Consider the following 23039-nt stretch of genomic DNA (forward strand, 5'->3'; position numbering starts at 1 on the left):
ACCATGGGCAGGTTGAACATGTTAGAGGCAGGAAAAAATGGAAGGATCTGACTCACTTTTATAAGGACCCATGAGTTTTTGTGGGACGTCCCTGCTCTACAGCACAAGGAAAACCAGACACAGGGTTATGACACAGGGTTATGACACAGGGTTATGACACAGGGTTATGACCGGCCAAGGCCGACTGATGCTCGGGTCAGATGAAGACAGCAGCTTCAGTGACAGACTGACAGACGACTCGGTGCAATATCCACAATAATCATCTGTGCAAGTCAATATTTCTTGTATATATGCTGTTTCAAACTGCAATGTCTCCATTGCAGGACAAATAATGGTTTTCTAATTCAAAGACTGACTCATGTGGTCTGATCTAAAGAGAAGCTGTAGCTGAAAACATTGATGCAGGTTCTGATAGAGACGTGTCGGTTGTTTTGCAGCAGACGCCATCCACCCATTCATGGAAGTGGCATTTCCTGAGGGCAGTAGCTTCTTTGAGCAGGAAAATGATTCAGGAAGAGTTTGAGGAGCTAAAACAATGAGACCAAGGAGTTCCCCCAGATCTGAAACGTCTGCTCTACGAACGAGTCCGATTCGTGGAGACTTCCACCCTGGACTTGTTGGTGCCTGATACAACAGCACAACTTCACAGGCCTTGAGGAGTCCAGGCCTACGAGGGTCAGAGCAGGTTGGGTGCCATTTAAATGCCATAAATGTGGGAAATTGTGAATACTTTTAAGACCGAAACTCTGCAGCAGCTCCACGTGTTCGTCGTCCTCTAACCAGCTAACGCCTGCAGTATTAGGCAGGTGGTCATAATGTTACGGCTGATCTATTGAGCACATTTCATCTATTGAGTCTTCACCTCCCTCAGCGAGGATGAACACGTTTGCCCTGAATTAATCAGGATCACCGGCCACATGTGACTCCGGAAGGAAAGAAATTAAATCATTTTCCCCCAAATCGTCGCTTTGCAGAAAATCCCGTTGATTAAAAAACCGTGATGTTGCGGAGCAGATTAAAAAAAGCTGAACCTGCAGGAGAAACCGAAAAACCGACGTGAGGGAAAAAAAATGAAACGCATCAGCCGTGAGAGACTTGGTCTAATCTTTATATACATCGTTAGTCACCAGTTACAACACACATTTATATACTACAGGAACACGGATAATACAGGTACTCAACGTGTGTTTTACAGTTTCTTTTTTTTTTTTTAAATCGTTTTTTTGTCTTTTAACCTAACCTGCATGTTGAAGAAGTCAATCGTGGGGGTTTGTCTTCACGCCTGGAGGACGAGAAGGAGAGACAACATCTGTCCCCCCCCGTCTCTCGCACACATGTCCAAACTGCTGAGGAATGCCGATACAACCGAAATGTCCTGCCTCCTTCATCTCATCATCTCACCTCCCTTTTTTTAAATTTATTTTTTTTTAGCTTTAAATCAGCTTCACGTTCATTTTCCCGAATAAAACCTAATCTAGAGACGTATTTTTGCCGTCCCGTCCTCTGAGGAGGGGGAGGAGTGAACGTGAAACCGACTTCGCCTTTCGCCTTTTGCGTATGTGCTCTTTCAAGTATGGCTGACAGGACTACGTTTTTTGTTGCATCCTGCAGCAGAAGACAAACCCGCAGAGAGACTTTTAATGCAATGTCATTATTGCTTACAGAGAAAAAAAGAAAAAGCTTTTTTTGTGTGTGTCTGTGTGTGTGTGTGTGTGTGTGTGTGTACGTAGACACAGTGCAGGTTCATGGAGGACCCTATAAGTTGGAAGGTGGTCATGATCACGAGTGGGCGAGCGGCGACGAACCTCCGCGTGTTTTTCGTCATGAGGGAAAGTGGGAAACATCCAACTCTGAGGAACTTCTTTTTTGTTTTTTTATTTAAACTTTTTTTTTTTTTTTTTAGTGCAAGCAGAGCGTGAGCGAACGAGGGAGTGTGGGGGGGGGGGGTTTGCTCGAGCTAAGGAGTGATGGTTAACGCTGTTATTGCTCATACAGTGACAACTTCTGTGGATTTTTTTAGTCTGATGGGAAACACTGGAGAACTAATGCACAGGTATTTTTCTTTCTCTTTTTTTTTTTTTCGGTGAATGCGACTCATGGATCTTTGTCACTGAGCTCTGTGAATCATTTTTAGTCTCTCCTTCCAGACAGTGCAGCAGCAGCGAGCAACAAGCTTCATGTCAACCTGCTGCAAAACTACATCACAAAAAATAAAAAATAAATCTAAAGAGAACCAAAAACAACTACTACTACTACTGCACAGCTGCACCGAGGAGGAGCCGTGAGCGTGACGTGCTCCAGCGTTTCGGCTTTGAACCGCCACCAGCTCCCAAACCATCGCTGTAACAACAGAACTATTATAATGACAAAGTGTTTGTTTGTTTTGTAAGAAGAAAACTCCGGGTTCTGACAAGGCCTCGTCGTGATCCGTCGTAATTTTTTGCGGGAAATTTTTGGATTCGGGAATTTCTGCCGATGCCGTTTCAAAAGATTTAAAACCTTGTCGTTATAATAATATCCGGGGCTGCAGCTTTCAGTCCCTGGAGTTTAGCGACCGTGTGCGATGTGCGAACTAAACCCTCACAGTGACGCTTTAATGTGTTTGTTTGTGAGTAGAAATCACTACAGGCTTCAGCAGATTAACACACACAAGTTTTTAGAGTGGACACAGAGAACTGAACCGTGTATTTCATTATTCAGGGGAAAAAAATGAAGCAATATTACATATCTGAGAAGTCACCTCTACGATTATAAGTTAGGGTGCCGTTAAATTTAAGTTTTTCTAATCAACGTAAAAAGAAAGTTGCCATTATTGCTGCACGGGGGGGTCACACTTGACACTTTTGCAACTCACATAAATGTAATATTGGCTCATTTTCCCACATAAACATTAACACAAGTGTAAAATCTCAGTCTCATTAGTTAGATTCTGTTCTCTTTGTCTACTTGCGTGAAAATCCGTTCATGTTTTGAGCCATTTTTACGCCGAAATGTAAAAAAATTCTAGGGGTTGCGAATACTGTTAAGGCCGAAACTGTTCGTCATCCTCTAATCAGCGCGACGCTAACAGGCTAACACCTGCAGAGCTGGAATGAAAACCTATCGACTACGGATACAATTTCATTGGCAAGGTGTTTTATTTATTTAAGGCGAATACAAAAATAAAATAAAATGAAATAATTTAAGCTACCGCGGATTGGCAATATGGATGTTTAGTCCCGATAATCTTCAGATTCACGTCAGGTTCGGGGGAAGCGGGGGGGAAACAGCAGCAGCTAAGGCCGCGAGACGACACGACCACCGTCGGCGTCCGACCTCGGGCCCTCGTGGAGCGTTGGATTAAAACCACCGATTTACAAGACAGAATAATCATATGTACACCGCTTCTGCACTCGCTCGACTCACAACTAGTACTCGTAATATACACACACACCAGCGCCTAAGTGAATATTTTAAACGTCGTCCCTCGTCGCCGAATCTTCTCCAGAAGCTTCTGGAGACCGAACGCGGCGGCGGCGGCGACGCTTCCTCGAAGGGATCCAGTGGCTTTGTTTTGTTTCGTTGAGTGTCTCGACAGTACATTCCTCGTAGCTAGACGGCCCCGAGAAAAGGGCCGAAAAGTAAAGCGACACCTCACGTCGACCGACTTCACCGGGGGTCTCGGGGAAGAACATCCTCGGACACGGAGGTACATTCTGCTCCATCGAAGCGTCTTCGTTAGCCAGTCCACAGGACGAAGTTACAGGCGACTACCAGCGAGAGTGGATGGACGGGGAGGTGGTGGTGGAGGTGGTGGTGGTGGTGGTGGTGGGTGTTTCATGAGCCAGTGACATGGGGCCAGGAAAGTGGAGGCACGGTTTGCAAGGACCTGGTTGTTGATAAACATTTGGAAATTGGCCGCATCGCACGATGTTTGGTTAGCTCAAACTTTTAAAGACAAAAGTGTGAGGAATGGATTAAATAGTGTGTTAACGGCTGATGCAGCAGGATGTAGTTGTTTGGTTTTAGGCGCAGACGGCGCCAACAAAATGCTCCAAGTTCAAGCATAGTGTAGAGATGTGATTTGTTTTCTTGTTTATTTCATTTCTTTTTGTTTGCTTGTTTGAAAATGGGAAGGGTGCGAGTACCTAGCCGAGGTTTTCAGAAGGTTTGTCTTTCACAGTGGCTAAAGCTGTAAACGCTAAACATGTTGGCCCAATGCTCTTTATTATTATCATTTAGCTAGCTAGCTAGCTAGCTAGAATTATGCTCAGAATGCGTTTGTAACGTGGTTAGTGTTGCATTTAGCGTGGGATTGGGAATTAAGTCACAAATCATTCAACTGATAAATTGACAACTTTGAAGGATTAGTCCCAGAAAACATCAAAATATCCTTGAGACAAACCCAAAATAATTTTCCAGTTTTACATTTTACGCTCGTATTGTATCATATATGTAATGTTTGGTTTAATTAGCTGTTACTAAAAAACTAAATATGCAAAACCGTATTAGAAAAAAAAGAAATTAGCATTCTCGTTAGCTGGTGAGGGTGCTAACTTATTAGCCTCTGTCTTTTAGCGGTTATTTAGCGTACAGAAATAAATATTCACGTAAATGTTTGCCCCTGTTATGGTTTCAAAAGCAAGTTCTCAACAAAAAAATGAAGCTAACACTAATTAGCACGCTAACTAGCCCCCCCCCAAAAAATCAAGGTTTTCTAGCTGGAAATGAGAGTGTTGTTTTTTGTTGTTTTATATTTTTTTGGTGCTTCAAATCTCCACATAAAATTTGTATAAATGTCTTTGCTGTAAGATACAAGGAAACTTTTCGTAAGTGGACGACGGTTAAACATAGAGCAGAGATTTAACGTTGCGATGGGATCGGGTTTCATTTAGGACTGTGAAAGTGACGGCAATTGAGTTCATGGTGGTTTTCATGGAACATTTGTGGTATAATTAGTTCACACGTTTATCAAGTATGGTTACACACATTAAGGTACACATTTAATGCAAAGTGACACGAGCGTCTCCACAGATGAGTTAACTGGGTATGTGAATTATTAGAAGGGGTTTAACATGAGTCTAACATGAACTTGCTACTACAGTGTCGTGATATGAATGAGCAGGAGGAGTATTTGATGATTACATAGTTGTTAATTATGCTGTTAAATATGAAGTAGGATTAAAGAGGAGCTTTATAAGATGGATATTTAGGGTTAAAACGTATGGCTGCTATGCGTTAGCCATGCAAGTTTTGGCAAATACCACAGGAGTTGCGCCGTTCATGACACAACGTCATCGGAAAGGCAGCTATAAACTGACGTTTTATGTTTCCATTAAGGTAAATTTGTGATTTTAAATGGTAAAATCAGATTGTGAGGCATGTGCATCTTTTTGTAAATCATGTGACCGACAGAATTGTGAAGCCTCCCTTGTTCACTGATTGCAAAATCTGTTTGAAAATCCGCATTTTACATTTAAGCAAGATAAGATAATCCTTTGAGATGATTTTTTTTAATGTATCCTGAATTTGTAACAAGCTGAGAAGCTGTAAATTCATCATGACAGGCATAGATGCATTGCTGCAACATATATGTAGTTTATCGGCTGCTGGTTTGTAGCTTCATATCAAACGTAGGCGTCTTTCCCCAAAAGGTTTAACTTCTCTTTCAAACCGACTTTGAGCCATGATATAAATGTGACACGAGTCAGACTTGACGTCGACACCAACATGTGAATGTTATCGGTGGACGTAGGAAGGCACGTGTTCTGCTGCTTTCAATTAACCGAACTTTAAATCAGTGGGTTTCGTGTAATAGGCCTGTGATACTTGGAATAATTATGTGCGAACAATGGCTATAACGAAAGTATATTTTTAAATACCTCTGCCCCACAACCAAAAAAAAAAAAAAAAAAAAAAAACTCACATTATCCCAGGAGTATACCTCCATCTGGAAAACTGGACTACATTAAGACTTTATTCAGGTAAGTGACTGCTAATCTTTTATAATCCGGTGCTAAATGCAATTATCTGTAGACAAACTGTGGCTGGATAATGGCTGGGTCGTCCACGGGATGGGAGGGGGCAGGAACAGCATGTGCCTTTAGTCTCAAAAAAGCAGGAGCAACAATTGTTCTGGCCTCCTCTACCGATGCCGCTCATCTGCACCAGAGGAATCGCTGAGGGGGGACAAAGAGGCCGGGGCCATTAGTGTTTAATTTAATGCATGGTCGCTTGAGGTTCTTGACAGCTGTCGCCTCCGCCTGCATTTATACCTGACGCTGGCATTAAGAGACATGAGGAGTTTTTCTTGTTGATGATTCGAGTGCAGAAAAAATAATTCATTTTGTTTTTGTAGTTTTATTCTAGCGCCAATTTAAGCAAATAAATAATATCAGGAAATAGTAAACATGATGTATTTATATATATATTTAGTTTGGTAATGAGCATTAATTATAGCATAGAAGGCCAAGAATATGCCTCTAGTTTATATCTTTGTGGGAAAATATTGATTTTAGTACAACATCCAACATCCACCTCCAGTTTGTTGCCAATTCCTGCAGTGGAACGAGAATATAATGGAGTAAGGTTCAAGTCTGCGATGATGAATAAGAGATTAGACTTCGATCTGAAGGGTTTAAAGTGACCAAGCACATAAATTAAACTTACACATGTGTTCAGACTGTTCACTGCGTCTGACGTCGACTCATTCGTTTCACATTCTGTTTGAACACATGTTTAAAAAAACCTGCATTTCCACTTCAGTGGTCACAATGGAGAGGATGGCGAGAGGGGGTGGGGGGGGTGGAGGTTTGCACTTTACTTACAGCATTAAGGAGCAGAGCCTGTGTTTAGTGGGCCGGCTTGGTAACATTTCGGCTTAGGACAGAGAGCACCACTCCCCTGACAGAGATTCAATAAATTCACACAACGACCGCAGGAGCCACAACTATCAACTATCAAAGAAAGACGTGTTGTTGAAGGCAAAGGGTGGACGGGTGGGCTTGAAGGGCAGGGAGCGAGAAATGACGGAGATGATGGTTCGGTGTCATCTCTTCAGATGGTGGCGTCGTGGGGCAGTTGGGGCGTCGCCACTCCAGGCCTCTGGCTCGGGTGGCGCTGCACGTGAGGAGGCGAGCGGCCCGACGGCAACAGGCCCAGCAGCTCCCTGGATCTGCTCGGCCACCTCCGGCCCCACCGGCGACTGCCGTGGCCAGGCCTGTGGCTTTGCCTCACTGCCTGGCCCAACAGCACGGCTGTCTGGGGCCACAGCGGGTCCGTGAAGCTAGACGTGCCGGCCTCTTGAAAAGGGATACACGGCCTGCGTCTGAGCGGGCGCTCGTCTCGGTAGCCGCGGGAGGCCGCGAAGAGGCCGGGGCTAAAGTCGAAGGCGGGCGCCCTGGAGCCCCGGGTCAGGGAGATGCGGCCCTCCAGCGTCGGCCCCAGGAGGCTGAGGCTGGTTCTGTCCGTGAACGAGTCAGTTCGGTCTTCGTAGCCGAGGTCGGCGGGGGCCGAGCACTGCTGGAGGGGCCAGCCTCCGCGGCCCTTCCCCCCGTTGTCCGCAGTGCTGCCTCCCTCTCTGCCGTCGCGCTCCACCCTGGCCGCTTCGTCTTCCTCCTCCTCCTCTTCCTGCTCCTCCTCCTCCACCTCCGCCACCTCCTCCTCCTCCACCTCCCCCTCCGCCGCGCCCTCCTCCTCGTCCTCGGCGCTGTTGGGCGGCGGGGAGCGCGGGTCCCGCAAGAACACCACTATGACGGTGATGTTGTCGCTGGAGCCCGCGTCTCGGGCCGAGGCCACCAGCTTGTGAGCCACCATGGTGGTGTCTCCAGAGTTCTCCTGGAGGTGGTCGCTGACCACCCGCACCGCCTCGTCTGGACTCACTGTGTCCCAGAAGCCGTCGCAGGCCAGGATCAGGTAGTCTTCTGAGCCGTCCAGCGGGAAGACGCCGTGGTCTGCGTCGCCGCAGATGTAGGGCTTGTGCTCGGAGTCACCTGTCGACGCAGGTGACGGGTTAGTTGGTTAAAATCTGGACGCCAGAACAACTTCCCAAAACAGCAAATTTAAATTTCTTTAAATACACATTAACATGAATCCAACATATTGTAGTAAAGGGATAAGGGAGGCCGAGTCTAAAATAGATCACATATAGTAGGTATGGGGTCCCTGCTTTATGTCCATCCTCCTTGGTCTGAAAAACGTTGAAGACCCCTGATCTACTGGGAATAGATTACGCTCCAGGCTGATAAAATAATTTGGACGAGGCTTTGTGGAGTAACAGCGACGTAGTCACGCACGTCACTGAATTAGTTTACAACTAATTGGCTCTGATTGGCCGCAGGACGATCCAGTAATTGCGACTCATATTTCTTTCTTTCTTTCTTTCTCTGGTGTAGGAACATTCCCCAGAATAAAATCCAAATGGTGTGTCGGATGGCGTGTGACTCATATTCTAAAAGGAATCGAGCGTAGCTACGCCCGGCTGGCCTCAGCTATTTTTTTTTTTATTTTATAGAGTAGTCGCTGCCAGATTACAAGGAACACTATCGAATCAAAGGGGAGGCAGTCGGGTCTCTGCGGCGGGGCACCAATCAGTAAATAGATCGGAAAATAGGCGACGTTCAGCGAGTCTCATCTCCTCAGGCTGGTTCCTTGGAGCCCTGACAGCGAAAGCACCGAGTCTGGCAACGAGGACGGCCAGAGAGGAGGAGGCCCGAGGATCTCACGCATTAAGAGACCAAACATCACAGTCTGCCGTCGTATGTGCATGCGGTTTACAGAGTGAACTGCCGTACCTATAGCTCTGGATACAGACAGACTGCCGTTGACCCTCCATGTGCCGAACCAGATCACGCAGCCCCCCAGAGCCTCGATCCTCTGCTTCTCATCCTGCAGAAACACCGTGATGGTTATGATCTCATTCTCTGCAGCAAACTCAGACTCAGTGCAGTGATTTAAGCGCCTGTGTCGTGCACTTAAAATTACGGTCGGCTCGGGTTACACTGATGCTGCTTTTAGGACCAAATGTATAAAGTAGCGCGCGCTCAAACTGTCCAGAAACAAAGAAGGCTGAAGAGAGCTGTTTCGTGTTATTATTCATTTGTAGCAGTAAGACAAAAGTTACATTTAAAAGAACAATTAAAGCCAGTGTGTTAAGGAAATATAATGAAACGTGTTAATTTGATTGATTGTCCTCCCATCGTGTAGTCATGAAAGGTCTACAAACATTTCATTTTTTTGTGTTGTTTGTGTGATGGAGTTGTATCTTGGGAACTAAATTGGAAACGTGACAGTTAGTGTTACCAACACCTATTTTATTTCATTTTATTTTACTCTTATCATTATTTTGCTGCTTATTGTGTTGCTGTTTTTTTAATTTAAGTTCTTTGTAAATTGATTCTTGAGGTAAACGCAATGAAAGTTCTATATAAACATGTCTGAGGCTCTAGTAGAGAAAAGTGTGAAATTGTTTGAAAGTTTGAGTTTGACACATTTAGACACGCACAGGTCTCAGAAAGAGGACAAGTCTGGGAAAAAGAGGACGTCTGTTCCAAAATGGACTCGTTTTTGGAAGGAGTTTGTTCTTGGAGGAACTTTGGTTTACATTAAGTTTTGAGGAAATAAGAAAAAAAAGTAAGCTGATTAGTTTAACTTAGCACAAAAAACTAGAATCATTTCATCTACAAAACAGCAATTTAACCCTTTATAGGGCAAGTAACCATATTTGGTACCTTCTGCACACATTTTAAGTTGTGTCCCTGTTCCTCTCAGTGAGGTTTAGAAACATGTGGTTTTCATTTCCACCAATCAGAGAAGATCTAGGAAACATTCTCAGGTCAAATGTGGTCAACAATAATGCTGACACATGTCTGAATCAGATCTTATGTTCTTATGGTTTAAATACATGTTTACCATTTGTTTACCACTTGTTTACCACTTAGGGAACCGTATATGGTTTAGTTTAGTTTAAAATCACAACAAAATCATAATCCATAGTTTAAGTGACAGTCTTATGTAACACAGATCTGAAATAACTACATCATACTGAATAATATGCAAAAAAAAAAACATTAGCCAACTATAATCCATCATTACTCTAATATATTTTAAGCTGTTTTTTTGAATTTTTTCCTCCTCCTCCGTCCTGATCTCTGTTATTGTGATAGGTAACATGTTCTTTACATCACTGATTTCTTCAATGCATTACAATTTGGTAAAATTAACCAGTTTTGTCTGTCTAGTGGAATGGGTTTGTCTCTCATGAGTGCATTTAATACATTTATGTAAACAGTATGTTTTTTGTTAAGACATATGCTTCTGAAAAATAAAATAAAACTTGAAAGCAACCTTTCTTTATCTACCATAAACTCATCTAAAGTTTGTGCTTGTATTAAACACTGGACCTTTTGATGGACCTATAAACTATTGCTCATTTATTTTACCAACTGCATTCAGATCTGCGTTTCTTACCTCTCTGTCTGGTTTATGCGGCTTCATCAGCTCCACCACCTGCCCTCTCCTGACCAGAATCACCTGGGAGTCTCCGAGCCAGGCCACGTACAACGTCCGGCCCCGCAGGAACGTCACCACGCCGGTGGTGCCACAGCGCAGGTGCTGCCAAACGAAGACACAATCACACAATATTCTTAATATGCTCCATCCGAATCATCACATTACTGAAAGAAGATCTGAGAAGAAGAGGTTTAGCTGTAACAGTGGCAGTAATTCTTATAGTGGAGGTTTCAGCTAACGGGGTAGAAGACTTAGTGTTTAGTTGAGTGTAAACAACAGTGAAGGGTTTTGGTTCTTACCTCTCGGGAGGCCTTCTTCACGAAGCGTTCATCCGTGACTTTGAAGGCTCTGCAGAGCGCCTCGATGGGGTCCTGGCCGAAGGACTCCTGACGAACCAGGTTGACGTGGAGGTGGTTGGCGGCGTAAATGGCCGCGTCCACGCCGCCGTGACCGTCAAACACAGCAAAGAAAGCCTGTTCCTCCTGATCCTGAGGAAGAGAAATCACGAAAAGACGCTCAAAATTAAATAACGCACAAGATAAAAAGTCTTTTTTTTTAAGAACAGCTTAAAGAAGGAGAGAGGAAACCGACGGGACCTGAATGTTGAAGAGAGTGTTGAAGTCGGGGATGATGACGTGCTTGTCCTCCATCTTGCGCCTCATGTTCTTGATGGCGTGGATGGACGTCTCGTAGTACGGCTGCGGACGGCGGCGGAACGGCAGCTCCTTCATCCAGAGGCAGCACATCTCAAACAGCCTGTTAAACACCAGCCGGGCCAGTTTCACAGACTCTATTTCTAACACACAAAAAACACACACAGAATCCAAATCAGCCTATTTTCAAACCACACTTATAATAAACTGCTGTTGTGTGTGTGTGTGCACGGTGACACGGTAGGAAAAAAGCCAGGTAACAAGCTGGGAAATCTCTCCCAGTCACTGAAAGAACACGTTATGATTTATTTATTTATTAATCCCCACACGGATGTTGGTTATTTTTGCACAAAGCTCAGATTAGAACTTGAGCCCAGGGAGTCTACAACAACATATAATAACGTTGATGCTGCTCCGTTTTCAGCAGTGGAAGAAAAATCTGCTCATTGTCATATAAACAGACAAGAACTTCTTTTCAGTTTTTTAGAGATATTTTGGGAGATATTTTTCTGCAGTGTCATAAATTTGAGAAACTACTCATCCCCAGTGGAAATTACACCCTGGTAGATTGTAATAGAAAACCCCCAGAGGCCTGTTTTACTTTTTCAAAAGAATTGGTCGTACGTTAGTGGTACAGAGGCAAGCCCGTGAGTGGAGGCTCTCTTTAAGAACCACGATAAAGCCAATGTGAGCATGTGAGCTTGACCTACTAACGCTAGCTGCAGGTATAATAGTCGATCTTGCCTTTGCTTTGTCTTCTGTCTGTTACTCTGCTCTCCAAATATGGTAGCAGTCACATCCAGCCCCACGCTGTGTCCCATTTCCTCCCTTCGCCCTCTTCCACCTTTTCCAAAGTACCTGCACATCAGACACCGTCCCATCACTAAACTGCACTTTGCGGTCTGACTCTTCCACTCCGCCTCGCTTACAAATGGAGACGTTACTGCGCCGCGTCTGCCATCAAGGGCTACTCACAACACCTTGCAAATGGCTGGAGGATAAAAACTGAACAGCAGAGTGCAGTGAAGCAGCGCCGAACAGGATGCGATCGGCTGTTACGCAACAACAACAACTTTGGGGGAAGCACACATGGCAACGTGCAGAACAGTTTGAGCTTTACTGCGAGGAATCAAAAATCAAGACATGTGGCGCAACTCTTCTCCAGCACACAACGCTCCGATCGAGGGCGAGATGACTGAACCGTGCTAAGAGGCTGTTGTTGTTATTGCGAGAACGACCAAGGCAAATTCAGCATCTGTCTTGTAGCTTCCATGTCTAATTAAATTATAAATGACGTTCCCTGCGTTTGAACCGCCCAAACAGAGCTAGTCTGGGCTTGAAACATTTAGCTCTTCACATGTAATAAACAAGCAAATATCAGATTTGGACTTTTGACAGCCTGAATGAAACCACAAGGAACAATGGATCAGTTTAACTTTAAAAATAGGCCAATACAGACGCTGTGTATAGTTTATTAAAGCTCTAACATTCTGCTGGGTCGTGTCTGCACACGAGTTGTGTTTGAGTAAATGCTGCATGAAGAAATATGTCATCTGAAGTTGAGAACATTCAAAAAGTGGCTTAAAGTGCAATATCACTGCTGACCACTAGGTTCTATCAAAAAAAAAGTAGTAAAATACTCTTATAAACTACTTTTCCCACAAGTTGTCATGGGTTTAGCTAAATGTATGTAAGTAGATATTAGGCTTTGAAGAGAGGCATCTTTGAGGTTGACGCACCCTTCGACCATTTCTAACACTATTAAAACAGGTAACAACAAATGCCAAAGCTGTGAAAGAAACTTAACAGGTTTTTTTTTTTTTGTTTGTTTTGGCAAAAAGGCTGGAATGATAAGAGGCACTGGAGGCGTTGGGCCTATTTTTTTATTTATTTATTTATTTATTTTTTGCAAAATAAAAAAATCTATATAAAATTGAGTTTAAATAAATAATATAATAATAATATAAAATAATATATAATAATTAATCAAAAATAATATAAAATTTTAAATAATAAATATCTAATAATAATAAAATAATATTACCTTAATTCAAGTAAATAAGTAATATTTTTCAGTACTTGAATTTGCAGCCATTGTAGTCAAATATGCAACCTCAAAAAGTGCAACTGTTAAAATATTTGAGAGGAAACAATTACTGGGTTGTGTTCTACGTTCGCTCACATCCTGTGTGTCATTAAAATCTAGTGACGCCCTTAATAAGAGGTTAAAAAGATAAATAAAACACAAGTAAATAAAAGTAAATGCTGCATTTGCTGAGGACTCTATTCTGCAATATACAAATAAACATCTGTTTACTCTATGACTTATAGAATCATAGCTGTATTTTCTGGTACGATTCGCCCGCACTGGGTTGGATTGGATGTAGTACATCCTGCCTCCTTTCCGCCCCCTAGCGGTCAAATACCACTTAACGCAGCTTTTTTGCGGGGCAGAACTGGGACAAAGCCCTGGTGGTTACATGCCTGTGTTAGTGTGTGGGATGGAGACCTAATTTGTGTGAGAGAGCGGTCTCGTGGGCTCCCCCGGGGACTCACGTGGCAACGGGTCGGCTCCTTCCTCAACGGTCTTATTCAGGTGGTGGATGGAGAGGTCGGTCTGCAGGATGCTGTCCGCTGTGGCTCTGGCCAGGGCGGCAGCCAGGGAGCAGGGGCAGTTACTGTGAGGAGAGACGACGCGGTTATGAATGGGACAGATAAGAAAAGTCACCTCACGCTAATCCTCTGTGGAGGTCGCAGCATTTATCCTGTGTGGATAGTAGATAGATGGACAGACAGATAGATATTCATCAGGTCTAACGCTTCGTGACTCAGTTTCTGCTAAAATAGTGTCAGAGAGGTGGTAATTCAGACATAGGATCATTTTGGAGGATGTTATTTGTGGTGTGTCTCTGTTATTTAGCCTAAAACACAGTTGAATCAACAACTCTCTCAGTTGTTGTCCAAAAATGCTGAATACAAGAACCTTTGTCAGGATTTAGCGAAAACAACACAACAACAGGGGACAAATAATAATAATAATAATAATAATAAAGAAACAAAATAAGAAAGAATTTATTTTAACCACTGCACCTAATGAACTGGCAGGTGAGGATAGATATATGCGACAAGTTGCTTCATAACAAACTGCACGCTGAATGTTTCAATACGAACAAATATTCAGGTAGGTCATTCTTGACTAATTTTAGCTTATCTATTCAAATGTATGGAAAGATACTATTTTAAATAGTCTAATCTTAGCACGTTGCTAAAAAGTCAAAGGTTTTTCAAGAGAACTCATTAGAAATGTTACAATGAGGCAGAAGCAGTGGAGACAAAATGCAGCTGAAGCCATGAAACCAATATATTTGATAAAATAAAAATGATGCTAGATTCAGAGTCGAGGGATTACAGCATAGATAGATAGATAGATAGATAGATAGATAGATAGATAGATAGATAGATAGATAGATAGATAGATAGATAGATAGATGTAAAACTTTAAGAAAATCAATAAGTCAAAACTATAAAGTTGACAACATCCAAAAAGTGGCTTAAATGGCAATACCACTGATGGCCACTAGTTTTTTTTAGTCTTTAGCCAAATATATGTAAGTAAGTAGATATTAGGCCTTAAAGAGAAGCATGTGTGAGGATGATGCAGCCTTCGCCCGCTTCTAACACCATTAAAACAAGGAACAATAAATGCCAAAGTCCAGGCCGGCTTCATTATGGCCACATCCATCTTTTATGTGGGGGGATCCCTGAAGTTAGCAAGCTTTACATTTGATGTTACATTTGTTAGTTTAGTGGCTGAACTAATTCACTCTGGACCAACAAACTGCAGCGTGGCTAAAAATAAATACCAGCTGATTTGTTACGCAACACCTTTTACCCAAAAAAAGTAAAAAGTTTGTCAGAATCCAGGCTGCGCAATAATAAAACCCCAAACAGTACATATAGATGGATAAGTAAGTGCTTTTTATTGACATTCATGCAGACATCATGTCAGCTGGAGAAACCCAGTGTCAGTATTTGCCTTGAACAATGTTAAAATGATGTAACGCAGCTCTGTTCAGCGCAGCAGCACATCATAACATCTGTCCAGGTCTGTGTGTGTCGGAGGAGGAGGAGGAGGAGGAGGAGGAGGAGGAGGAGGAGGAGGGCTGTCTCTCCTTAAGGTTAGCGAGAGAGTTGGGGAGGAGGGGAGGGGGAGAGGAGGATGAGGAAGAGGGGGTCGTTTCAAGGACTCAAAGCCTGCTGCACATGAGTCACTTAGATAACTAGGCCACCTCCAGATGCAGGTAACCATGGTAACCCCGTGTCTGGATGCTCTCCATCACACTCAAATTAAGTTGAAAATAAACCTGAACTGATCTGACGTGCGCTTAATTTAGCTTATTTATCCTGTCTGTCATGACGTGATGAACTGCAGACACTCATACATCACATCGCTCTAAATATATAATGGGTGGGGGGGGGGCATGATTTCGGTGACATGGTTCATGAAGCAATAAAGAATTGCTACGGTTCAATATAAACACTACTAAACTAGTAGTATGGATATTGCATTTGAGCTATATGCTAACACAAGGCTAAATATTAACAATACGGCTTTGATACACTATTAGCTTAATGCTGATGTGATTGTGTTAGCATTGTGCAAACGTACTACCATAATCACCTCACTGACCATGCTAATGGGCTAATGCTTGCTAATTTCACTAAATAGCAAATAAAAATGTCTTATATTTGAATGTAAGCATGTATTGGTATGTTAGCATGCGAACACATTACAATTAGCCAAAATAGTACTTTTTAACCAGTTCCTGTGCTAACATTTGGTAGGTACTATAAATCACACTAAACAAAAAATACATCTTATTTTAGTATGTTAGCATGCTAACACATTACAATTAGCCAAAATAGCACTAAACAAAAAAATGGCAGCTTGTTTTAACTAGTTCCCATGCTGACCTTATAAAATACGTCTCATTTTAGTATGTTAGCATGCTAACATTTGCTAATTAACACGAAATACAATGTTAAGTAGAGGCATTCAGTGAAAGTTTCAGGTCAATTCCTCAAATGCCAATACTTGTTGTTTATTCTTTTCTACTTTTACCTCATTATTTATCTTAAACACTGCTCTTTATTCCTGTTACTTTTCTGCCCCTATATATGCGGCTGCAAACTGCAACTTCCCCATTGTAGGACAAATAAGGGTTTTCTAATTATCTGGCGAGATATTTCCCTCAAAACCACAGATGTCGATCCCATACACGGCGCTAGAGACAAGATTCATCATCTGTGAACCACAAACTGCCAAAAATGTCATGATAATCCATTCATCAGTTTCAGTCTGGACCACGGGGGCAGACTGACATCACCAGATCAATCCTGCAACGACGATCAGATTTTAATTCTCTTTTATTCTCTTCAGACCACACATGCAGTCAACACGGGTTCATGTTCATTTAAAATGTAGCAGCAACCGGCTGAATCCTCAAAGGTTCACTCTGTTGTACACAGTAGTCACTGCACAGCATTTAATTTCCCGCTAATAAATGAGCCGGGCTTGGCTGAGTACAACGTGGGGACATATTCTACAATTAAATACTCAGCTTTCAGTGTGAGAGGACCTCTGTGGCTCGTATGTCAAATGACATGAGTTTAATCAATGAAAACCCCCCGGGGCAACAGCCGCCCGCAGCCCGAGCATCTTTAATGAATTCAGCTCCGCTCAATTAGCAAACTTTCACATTTGACCCAAAGATTTCAAGCATCTGAGAGAATATATTAGTGTTTATACTGGTGAACACCATCAGACTCACCACAAGGATCAATTATCATCATGTAATAAAGCTCTCATACAACAGTATTGATTAATTACAATAATCCAACAAAAGGCGCTTTTATCGGATTGTCTTTATTGTCATTGTCACATTTTACCCTTTAACATAAGCCCCTGATTTTTGGGAATCTTGATGTTAATCCACTACATTAACTTTTCATTACTTTATGTTGTGCTAAACATGAAACAGATTTCCATTTGCCATGTTTTTTTGCCATGCCACTTTTTGGTTTTAATGGTTCCAGGGCCGTGGGCTTCCTGTAACTCAGCTACGCGTTTACTGCATTTAATAACTTTCCTGCCGCTCTTCTCCTCAGCTCCGTGGTAACGTTGAAGCGTCGCAAAGTTTACATGTAAAGTTAAAACATCACTCTCTCCATGGCAACCGCAGAAACTACAAATAACTTCAGTGACGGAAACAGTGAAACGTATTTAAAAAAGAATGAAAAGAAATTAGTCATTGTTGTCATGACTCTGAGCAAAATATAACCGGACAAACTGCGTCCTACCTATTCTCATACTAAGATCTAGAGCTAACTTTCAATGCGGGAAGTGGCGCAACCTTTACGATGATGATGTGAGGTGGATCGTAAAGGTGTGAAGGTTTTGGTGCATGTGCAAGAACAGGAGACTTAAGGTTGTAATTCATCATATACATATATATAAGAATTATTATTTAATTAGTTGTAACCAGGAAGTATCTCTTAACATAACCAAGTGCTTTAGAGGCTTAATTGTAGTCATAATTAATTTTCCTAGCATTATTAGCAGATGGCATTTGCGTTTGTCTCCACTCAAACAACACGTCCACACACTTCTTCTCGACTGTGTTTAGTAGACACCCACCATTGTGGCCAATTTTGTCATGATTGCTGTTCAGGTACGACTGGCCTCTGGTTCTTCATGGGGTCATAATGAACCAGTTCTCTGTGAGCTAAAAAGCCCTGATACTGGACAAACAAGCTTTAATCTCATTGCGTTCAATTTGTAGTCTGAGGTCAGAATTTCAGAGTTGCAAGTTGGAATTTCCAGCTGGAACGCCGCCTCCGAGTCAGATTTTCTACTCAGAAAGTCGTAGAATCCTCAGGTGAACGGAACAAACCATCTATACACAGAAGATCCAAACCCCTGAATGTGGTTCCTAAATCTTCAGATCAGACAGTTTGTCCAGTGCATCCCACAGATGCTCGACTGGATTGAGATATGGGGAACATGGAGGCCAAAGCAACACCTTCTAGTCATTGTTGTGCTCCTCAAACCAATCTTCACACTGTTTTTGTTTGTTTTTCAGTGGATACTGTTTCCATGAAAGACACGGAAATGTGGTCAATGCAGGTCAATAAAAGAATAAGCTGTAAGGCTCAAGAAATGAAGAGCTGTATTGTTAAACAGGGGGAGTTGATATGCATGAGCGACTACCTGTCATTGGACATCGATACGCTTCCTGACAGGAGGGCTGATCAATGATGACATTTACACTCAGGCTTTTGCATTTTCATCTGCTGCTAATTAGCAGTTTGGCCATTTTCCTTTTGCCCTCATTATAACCGTTTGGAGTTTGTAGAGCTGGCGACAAAAGACAAAATTAAAGATGGAAAGATGGAAACTTTTACGACCAATAAAACACGAAGCAAAGCTGAGGTTCCCCCGGCAGATTCTCAGACGTGAACGTCCCGAAACGTACAAAAAATACCTGAGGATGTTGATCACAGCTCTCTCCCCTCCTCACAATGAGATCTGGGTTTTGCGATGTGTGCACTATCATGCCAAGCTCTTGTGAGAGTCAACTATTTGTTACACAGCTGCTGCTGTTGCCACCACCATTTCTGCGCAAACACTGCCACATTTTCTGACTCATTTAAGTGTTTGTGTGTGTTGTTTGTCAGGAAATCTCTCGTTAGTTATTCAGAATATTCACATAATCTGCTTGAGAGATATGTGCATATATTTATATACTGTATATATATATATATATATATAGAAAGTTCTTTTCCTTCAGGTCCTTGATTTTGTTCTCAAACTGGGTCAAGGGCTAGAAATATGAGGAGCAGAGTGGTTAAAGCCTGCCCCCATAAAGCGGCATTCACACTAACCTCCTGGGTAAAACTCTCCTTGAAAATGTGGCAGCTATATTGGAGAAATATCCTGTGCTCATTCTTGGAATAAAGCAAACGCTGTCAAGATAAAATATGTAGAAATCCGACAGCAAAGTCAGAGTCTGATGCCACCGTTAGGTCACATCGACAGGGAGACTGCCGGGTTAGTTTGCAGTGACATAACGCAAAACCCCAATACCTGCAGAACCTGTTATCTGGCAACGGTTCACATCTTCCTAGGAATTTTCATGATCGCACAGGTTGACTGATGGGAACAAAACCAGCATTTAAGGCTCTTTTAAAATACTGCAGGGACTTAGACGCCGTGAACCTACGCACATAGATACCCAAACACTAGTCTCCACTGTGTCTTTTCTACCAGTCGGGTTAATTTTTGTTCCTACTTCCTGCTTCACTTTGAACAATGGAGACTAAAACTTTCTCCAAAGATGAGTCACACCAATGTTTATGTCTCTAAACCTCCTCAGTTAACCTTTCCTCAGTGTATTCCAGCTTTATTGATCCAAAACAATCTTTCTACGGGATGAAGAGCAGGAGAACAACATGCGGATCGGGGGTGTAAGCTGCAAACATTTAAACGTTAGGCATCTTTTATTACTCATCTTTATGAACACACACTTAATGAGAAATGTACGTCTGGATGTATGTTAATTGCTCACAAGAAAACATTTAGACATCAGAGAAAGTATCTGTGATGCTAAACTAACAGAGAACAGGCTTAAGTTAAATTTGTACCACTTTATTCATAATTTGCACACTTTTATTTTATTTTAATCTGCTGTTTGTTGTCATTTTTACTATATTTCTGTTTGCAATATATTCTTCTAAAATAAAATCTTGGCTGAATGTATTAATATTTAAGAAATGCAGGGGAGTAAACTTACAAATTATGATTAAATATTAGTACATCTAAAAAATATGATGTATTTTTAATTTTTGTTAACTTCTTTTGATGATTATTTTTTATCTTATATTCTTTTTTTCTGTTTAATGGACGATTGAATCGATTGAATAGACAAGGTTTCTACTCTTTTATATATTTCTCTGTTATATATTATGTAAATAAGATTAGCTTAGCTTTCCTTTGTTTTTGTTAATTGTTTTTTCCTTCGGTTTTATCAACCTGAGGGGAGCTCCTTGGCTCCTCTCCTATCACATCTATTTTTTGTTCCCTTTATTATCTGGATTATAAGCACATAGCGTTATATGTGTGCAAATAAATAAATCTAATAATAAATCTACTTCCTTACATTCCATCACTGTTCAGTAAATTGAACTACGTGCTGTAAAAATTAACTGATGAAGATGGAGATCAGGAAATGGGAGCTATTTTAGTTTCCTCATCACCATCATCACGTCCTCTCCTCCATGTTTCCATTCATAGAAACTCACTACGTTTTACCCTCTCTCCCCCCTCTTTCTCTCCCTCCACCACTGGCTTCCTGGAGGGGAGGCAGGGGGGCGGGAGGGGTGGATGCTGAGCTGAGGAGCTCCGATTGGCTGCAGGTCACGCAGGAGAAGGCGCGACGCACCAATGGCAGCTCCCCGTGGCTCGTGCATCACAGTGAGGTCATGTGGAGCGGAGGAGGATTAAAGGAGAGCTTAGTCTCGGTTCACACCATCACACTGTAAAGACGTGACTGACTGCATGATGCACGACCACAACTGGTCTTCCTAACTATGACTATGACTGTTCTTTTGTGCTGAGTCCACTACTTTGAATAGGATTCCCTGGTACAGGTGTTTCTGTGTCCGTCTCTGGTAACGAGGACAAACTGATCCTCTTCTCTATAGATACAAACTTCTGAAACGCCTGTGCAATGTATAATGTAGTATATAGACTCAATTACAGATTCATCTCATCTCCCAATTTCTTTACCCACTCATGAATACAACACAAGGGGGGAAACGACTTCTAAAGACTTGGAATGAGGTTGAGAGCAACATAAAAGAGGCTGCCTCCTTCTCTATTTTGAACAGAGAAATGAAAACATAAATTGCAGTCGAAATATGTTTGATCGAAGTTTGGGTCGAGGTTTTCTGGCTCATGTACCTGTGCCTGATGTGATGCTATTGTGTTTAAATCCTATACTGTCTGTATCTATGGAATTACCTTAGATTGTTTTAGGGTCAGGTTAGAATTTAGGTGTTAGTTTTCATACTTTAGTATGTAGCTGTCTTGATGTATAAGCTACGGATAGCTTCTGGGAAGAACCTTTTGTACAGAATCATATCCTGCTGTGACTTCTGAAATGAAACTCATCTCTACTACCGCTTAATCCTCACAAAGGTAGCAGGGGGTTGCTGGAGCCTATCCCAGCTGTCACGGGGCGAGAGGAGGGGTACACCCTGGACAGGTCACCAGTCTAACACAGACACAAACAACCATTCGCAATCACACCTAGGGTCGACTTAGAGTCACCAATCAGCCTAACGAGCGTGTCTTTGGAGGAGGGAGGAGAAAACCCGGAGAAAAACCCACGCAGAACATGCAAACTCCACCCAGAAAGGCCCGAGCTGGACTCGAACCCGGACCTTCTCGCTGGGGGGCATCAGTAACCACCGAGCCCTGAAATGAAACTGTACTGAAAAAATGAAAATAAATGAAACTATTCTTACAGCAGCTGTTTGCTTATAGAGATATTACTGCGGCCTGCGGCCACGACAAAACACGGTGAAACGTAGCCGTAAATACAGCGAAATCGGGAAAAATGTGGATTATCAGATCAAATCAAGGACAATTGAACTCGACAATGATCCATACGAACTAGTATAGAATTAGAAGAGTGGATTAGCCTCGGTTTCAGTTAGTTTAAGTTAGTTTGAGGTCATTTCAGTTATGATAAATGTAGCTAAATAAAAGATGCTAACGCTAAGAGCTTTACTGAGAAGTAGCGTTAGCCCTTAGCAATACTGTCGCGTTAAAAGGATGACTTAGGAAGTAACTTAAGGTATGACTTCAAAAACATACAGCATAAATTAATATTACCTGACACGAAATGTGAACCACAACACCAGGTTTCTTCTTCGTAACGCAGAGATCCGTTTACTTCTCTTTTCTATGGGAGTCGGGAGATATCTGTAAAAAATATATCTCCGTCTGCTTTTCAAATCTGTTGGTTCAGTCAATCACACAACAGCTCTTCCCTGTGTTGTTTTTTTTAAAAAAATAATTTTACAATTTAGACGCTATTAAAGCCTGTGATTCAAGCTAATGCTGCTAATCTCCACGTTCAACTGTCACTTATTGCCACTCAGTGGCCGTAACCATGGAGACCTCAGCTCGCTGTGACGTCACTCGCATACCCTCTATTCACATTTAAACCACGTGACCACCTATTCAAAGTGTTGTGTAGGTTCTTCTTTTACAGCCAAAACAGCCCTGACCCTCTGAGACATGGACTCCTCTAGACAAAAGGAGACGATCCTTAAAGTCTTTAAAGTTGTGAGGTGACGCCTCCATCCTCGAGAATGTTCAATCTTATTCAGATGTGGGGAATTTCGAGGTCAAGTCAACACCTTGAACATGCTCCTCGAACCAATTCTGACACCGTTTTTCCTTTGAGGCGATTTATCTAGCTAAAAGAGGCCATAATTCAGAGTGCACATGGTCTGCAGCATTCACGCATCAATGGGCATGTCTCCGGTTCACCTCCTTTCCTCCCTCGGACCGACTTTGATCGCTACCGACCACTGCAGACCAGGAAGTCCCCGCAAGATGCTCTGACTCAGTCGTCTAGCCACCACAACTTGTGTCTTGTATCTTTTTCTGCTTTTAAAATTAACTCTGAGGACACAGTGTGACTAACCCTCCCTGCTAGGAGTATTTTTATGAGCGTGACATTCAATAGATCAGTCCACCAGTCACTTAAGAGAGGAGAAGGGATTTGCTCTGAGCAGATAAAATAAACAGCATGTCAAACAAAGAGC

General features: G+C 42.4%; 1 protein-coding gene across 5 annotated transcripts in view; it reads right to left on the bottom strand.

Moving 5' to 3' along the window:
- Positions 1-1090: 1090 nt before the first annotated feature.
- The window catches only part of ppm1e (protein phosphatase, Mg2+/Mn2+ dependent, 1E), a 42829-nt gene continuing 20880 nt past the window's right edge, over positions 1091-23039 (bottom strand). For 3 of the 5 annotated variants that reach the window (XM_047606384.1, XM_047606385.1, XM_047606387.1), the window contains 6 exons: positions 13698-13819; positions 11085-11284; positions 10788-10976; positions 10447-10590; positions 8772-8865; positions 1091-7970 (listed from right to left, as the gene is read on the bottom strand). In XM_047606384.1, the coding sequence (XP_047462340.1) occupies positions 7036-7970; positions 8772-8865; positions 10447-10590; positions 10788-10976; positions 11085-11284; positions 13698-13819 (1684 nt within the window). In that variant the 3' untranslated portion in view covers positions 1091-7035. The remainder of the gene's footprint in view (positions 7971-8771; positions 8866-10446; positions 10591-10787; positions 10977-11084; positions 11285-13697; positions 13820-23039) is intronic. The other 2 variants (XR_007114274.1, XM_047606388.1) reach the window with 2 other exon arrangements.

This window comes from Mugil cephalus, chromosome 15 (genome assembly GCF_022458985.1).
Source record: "Mugil cephalus isolate CIBA_MC_2020 chromosome 15, CIBA_Mcephalus_1.1, whole genome shotgun sequence".
Classification (NCBI taxonomy): domain Eukaryota; kingdom Metazoa; phylum Chordata; class Actinopteri; order Mugiliformes; family Mugilidae; genus Mugil; species Mugil cephalus.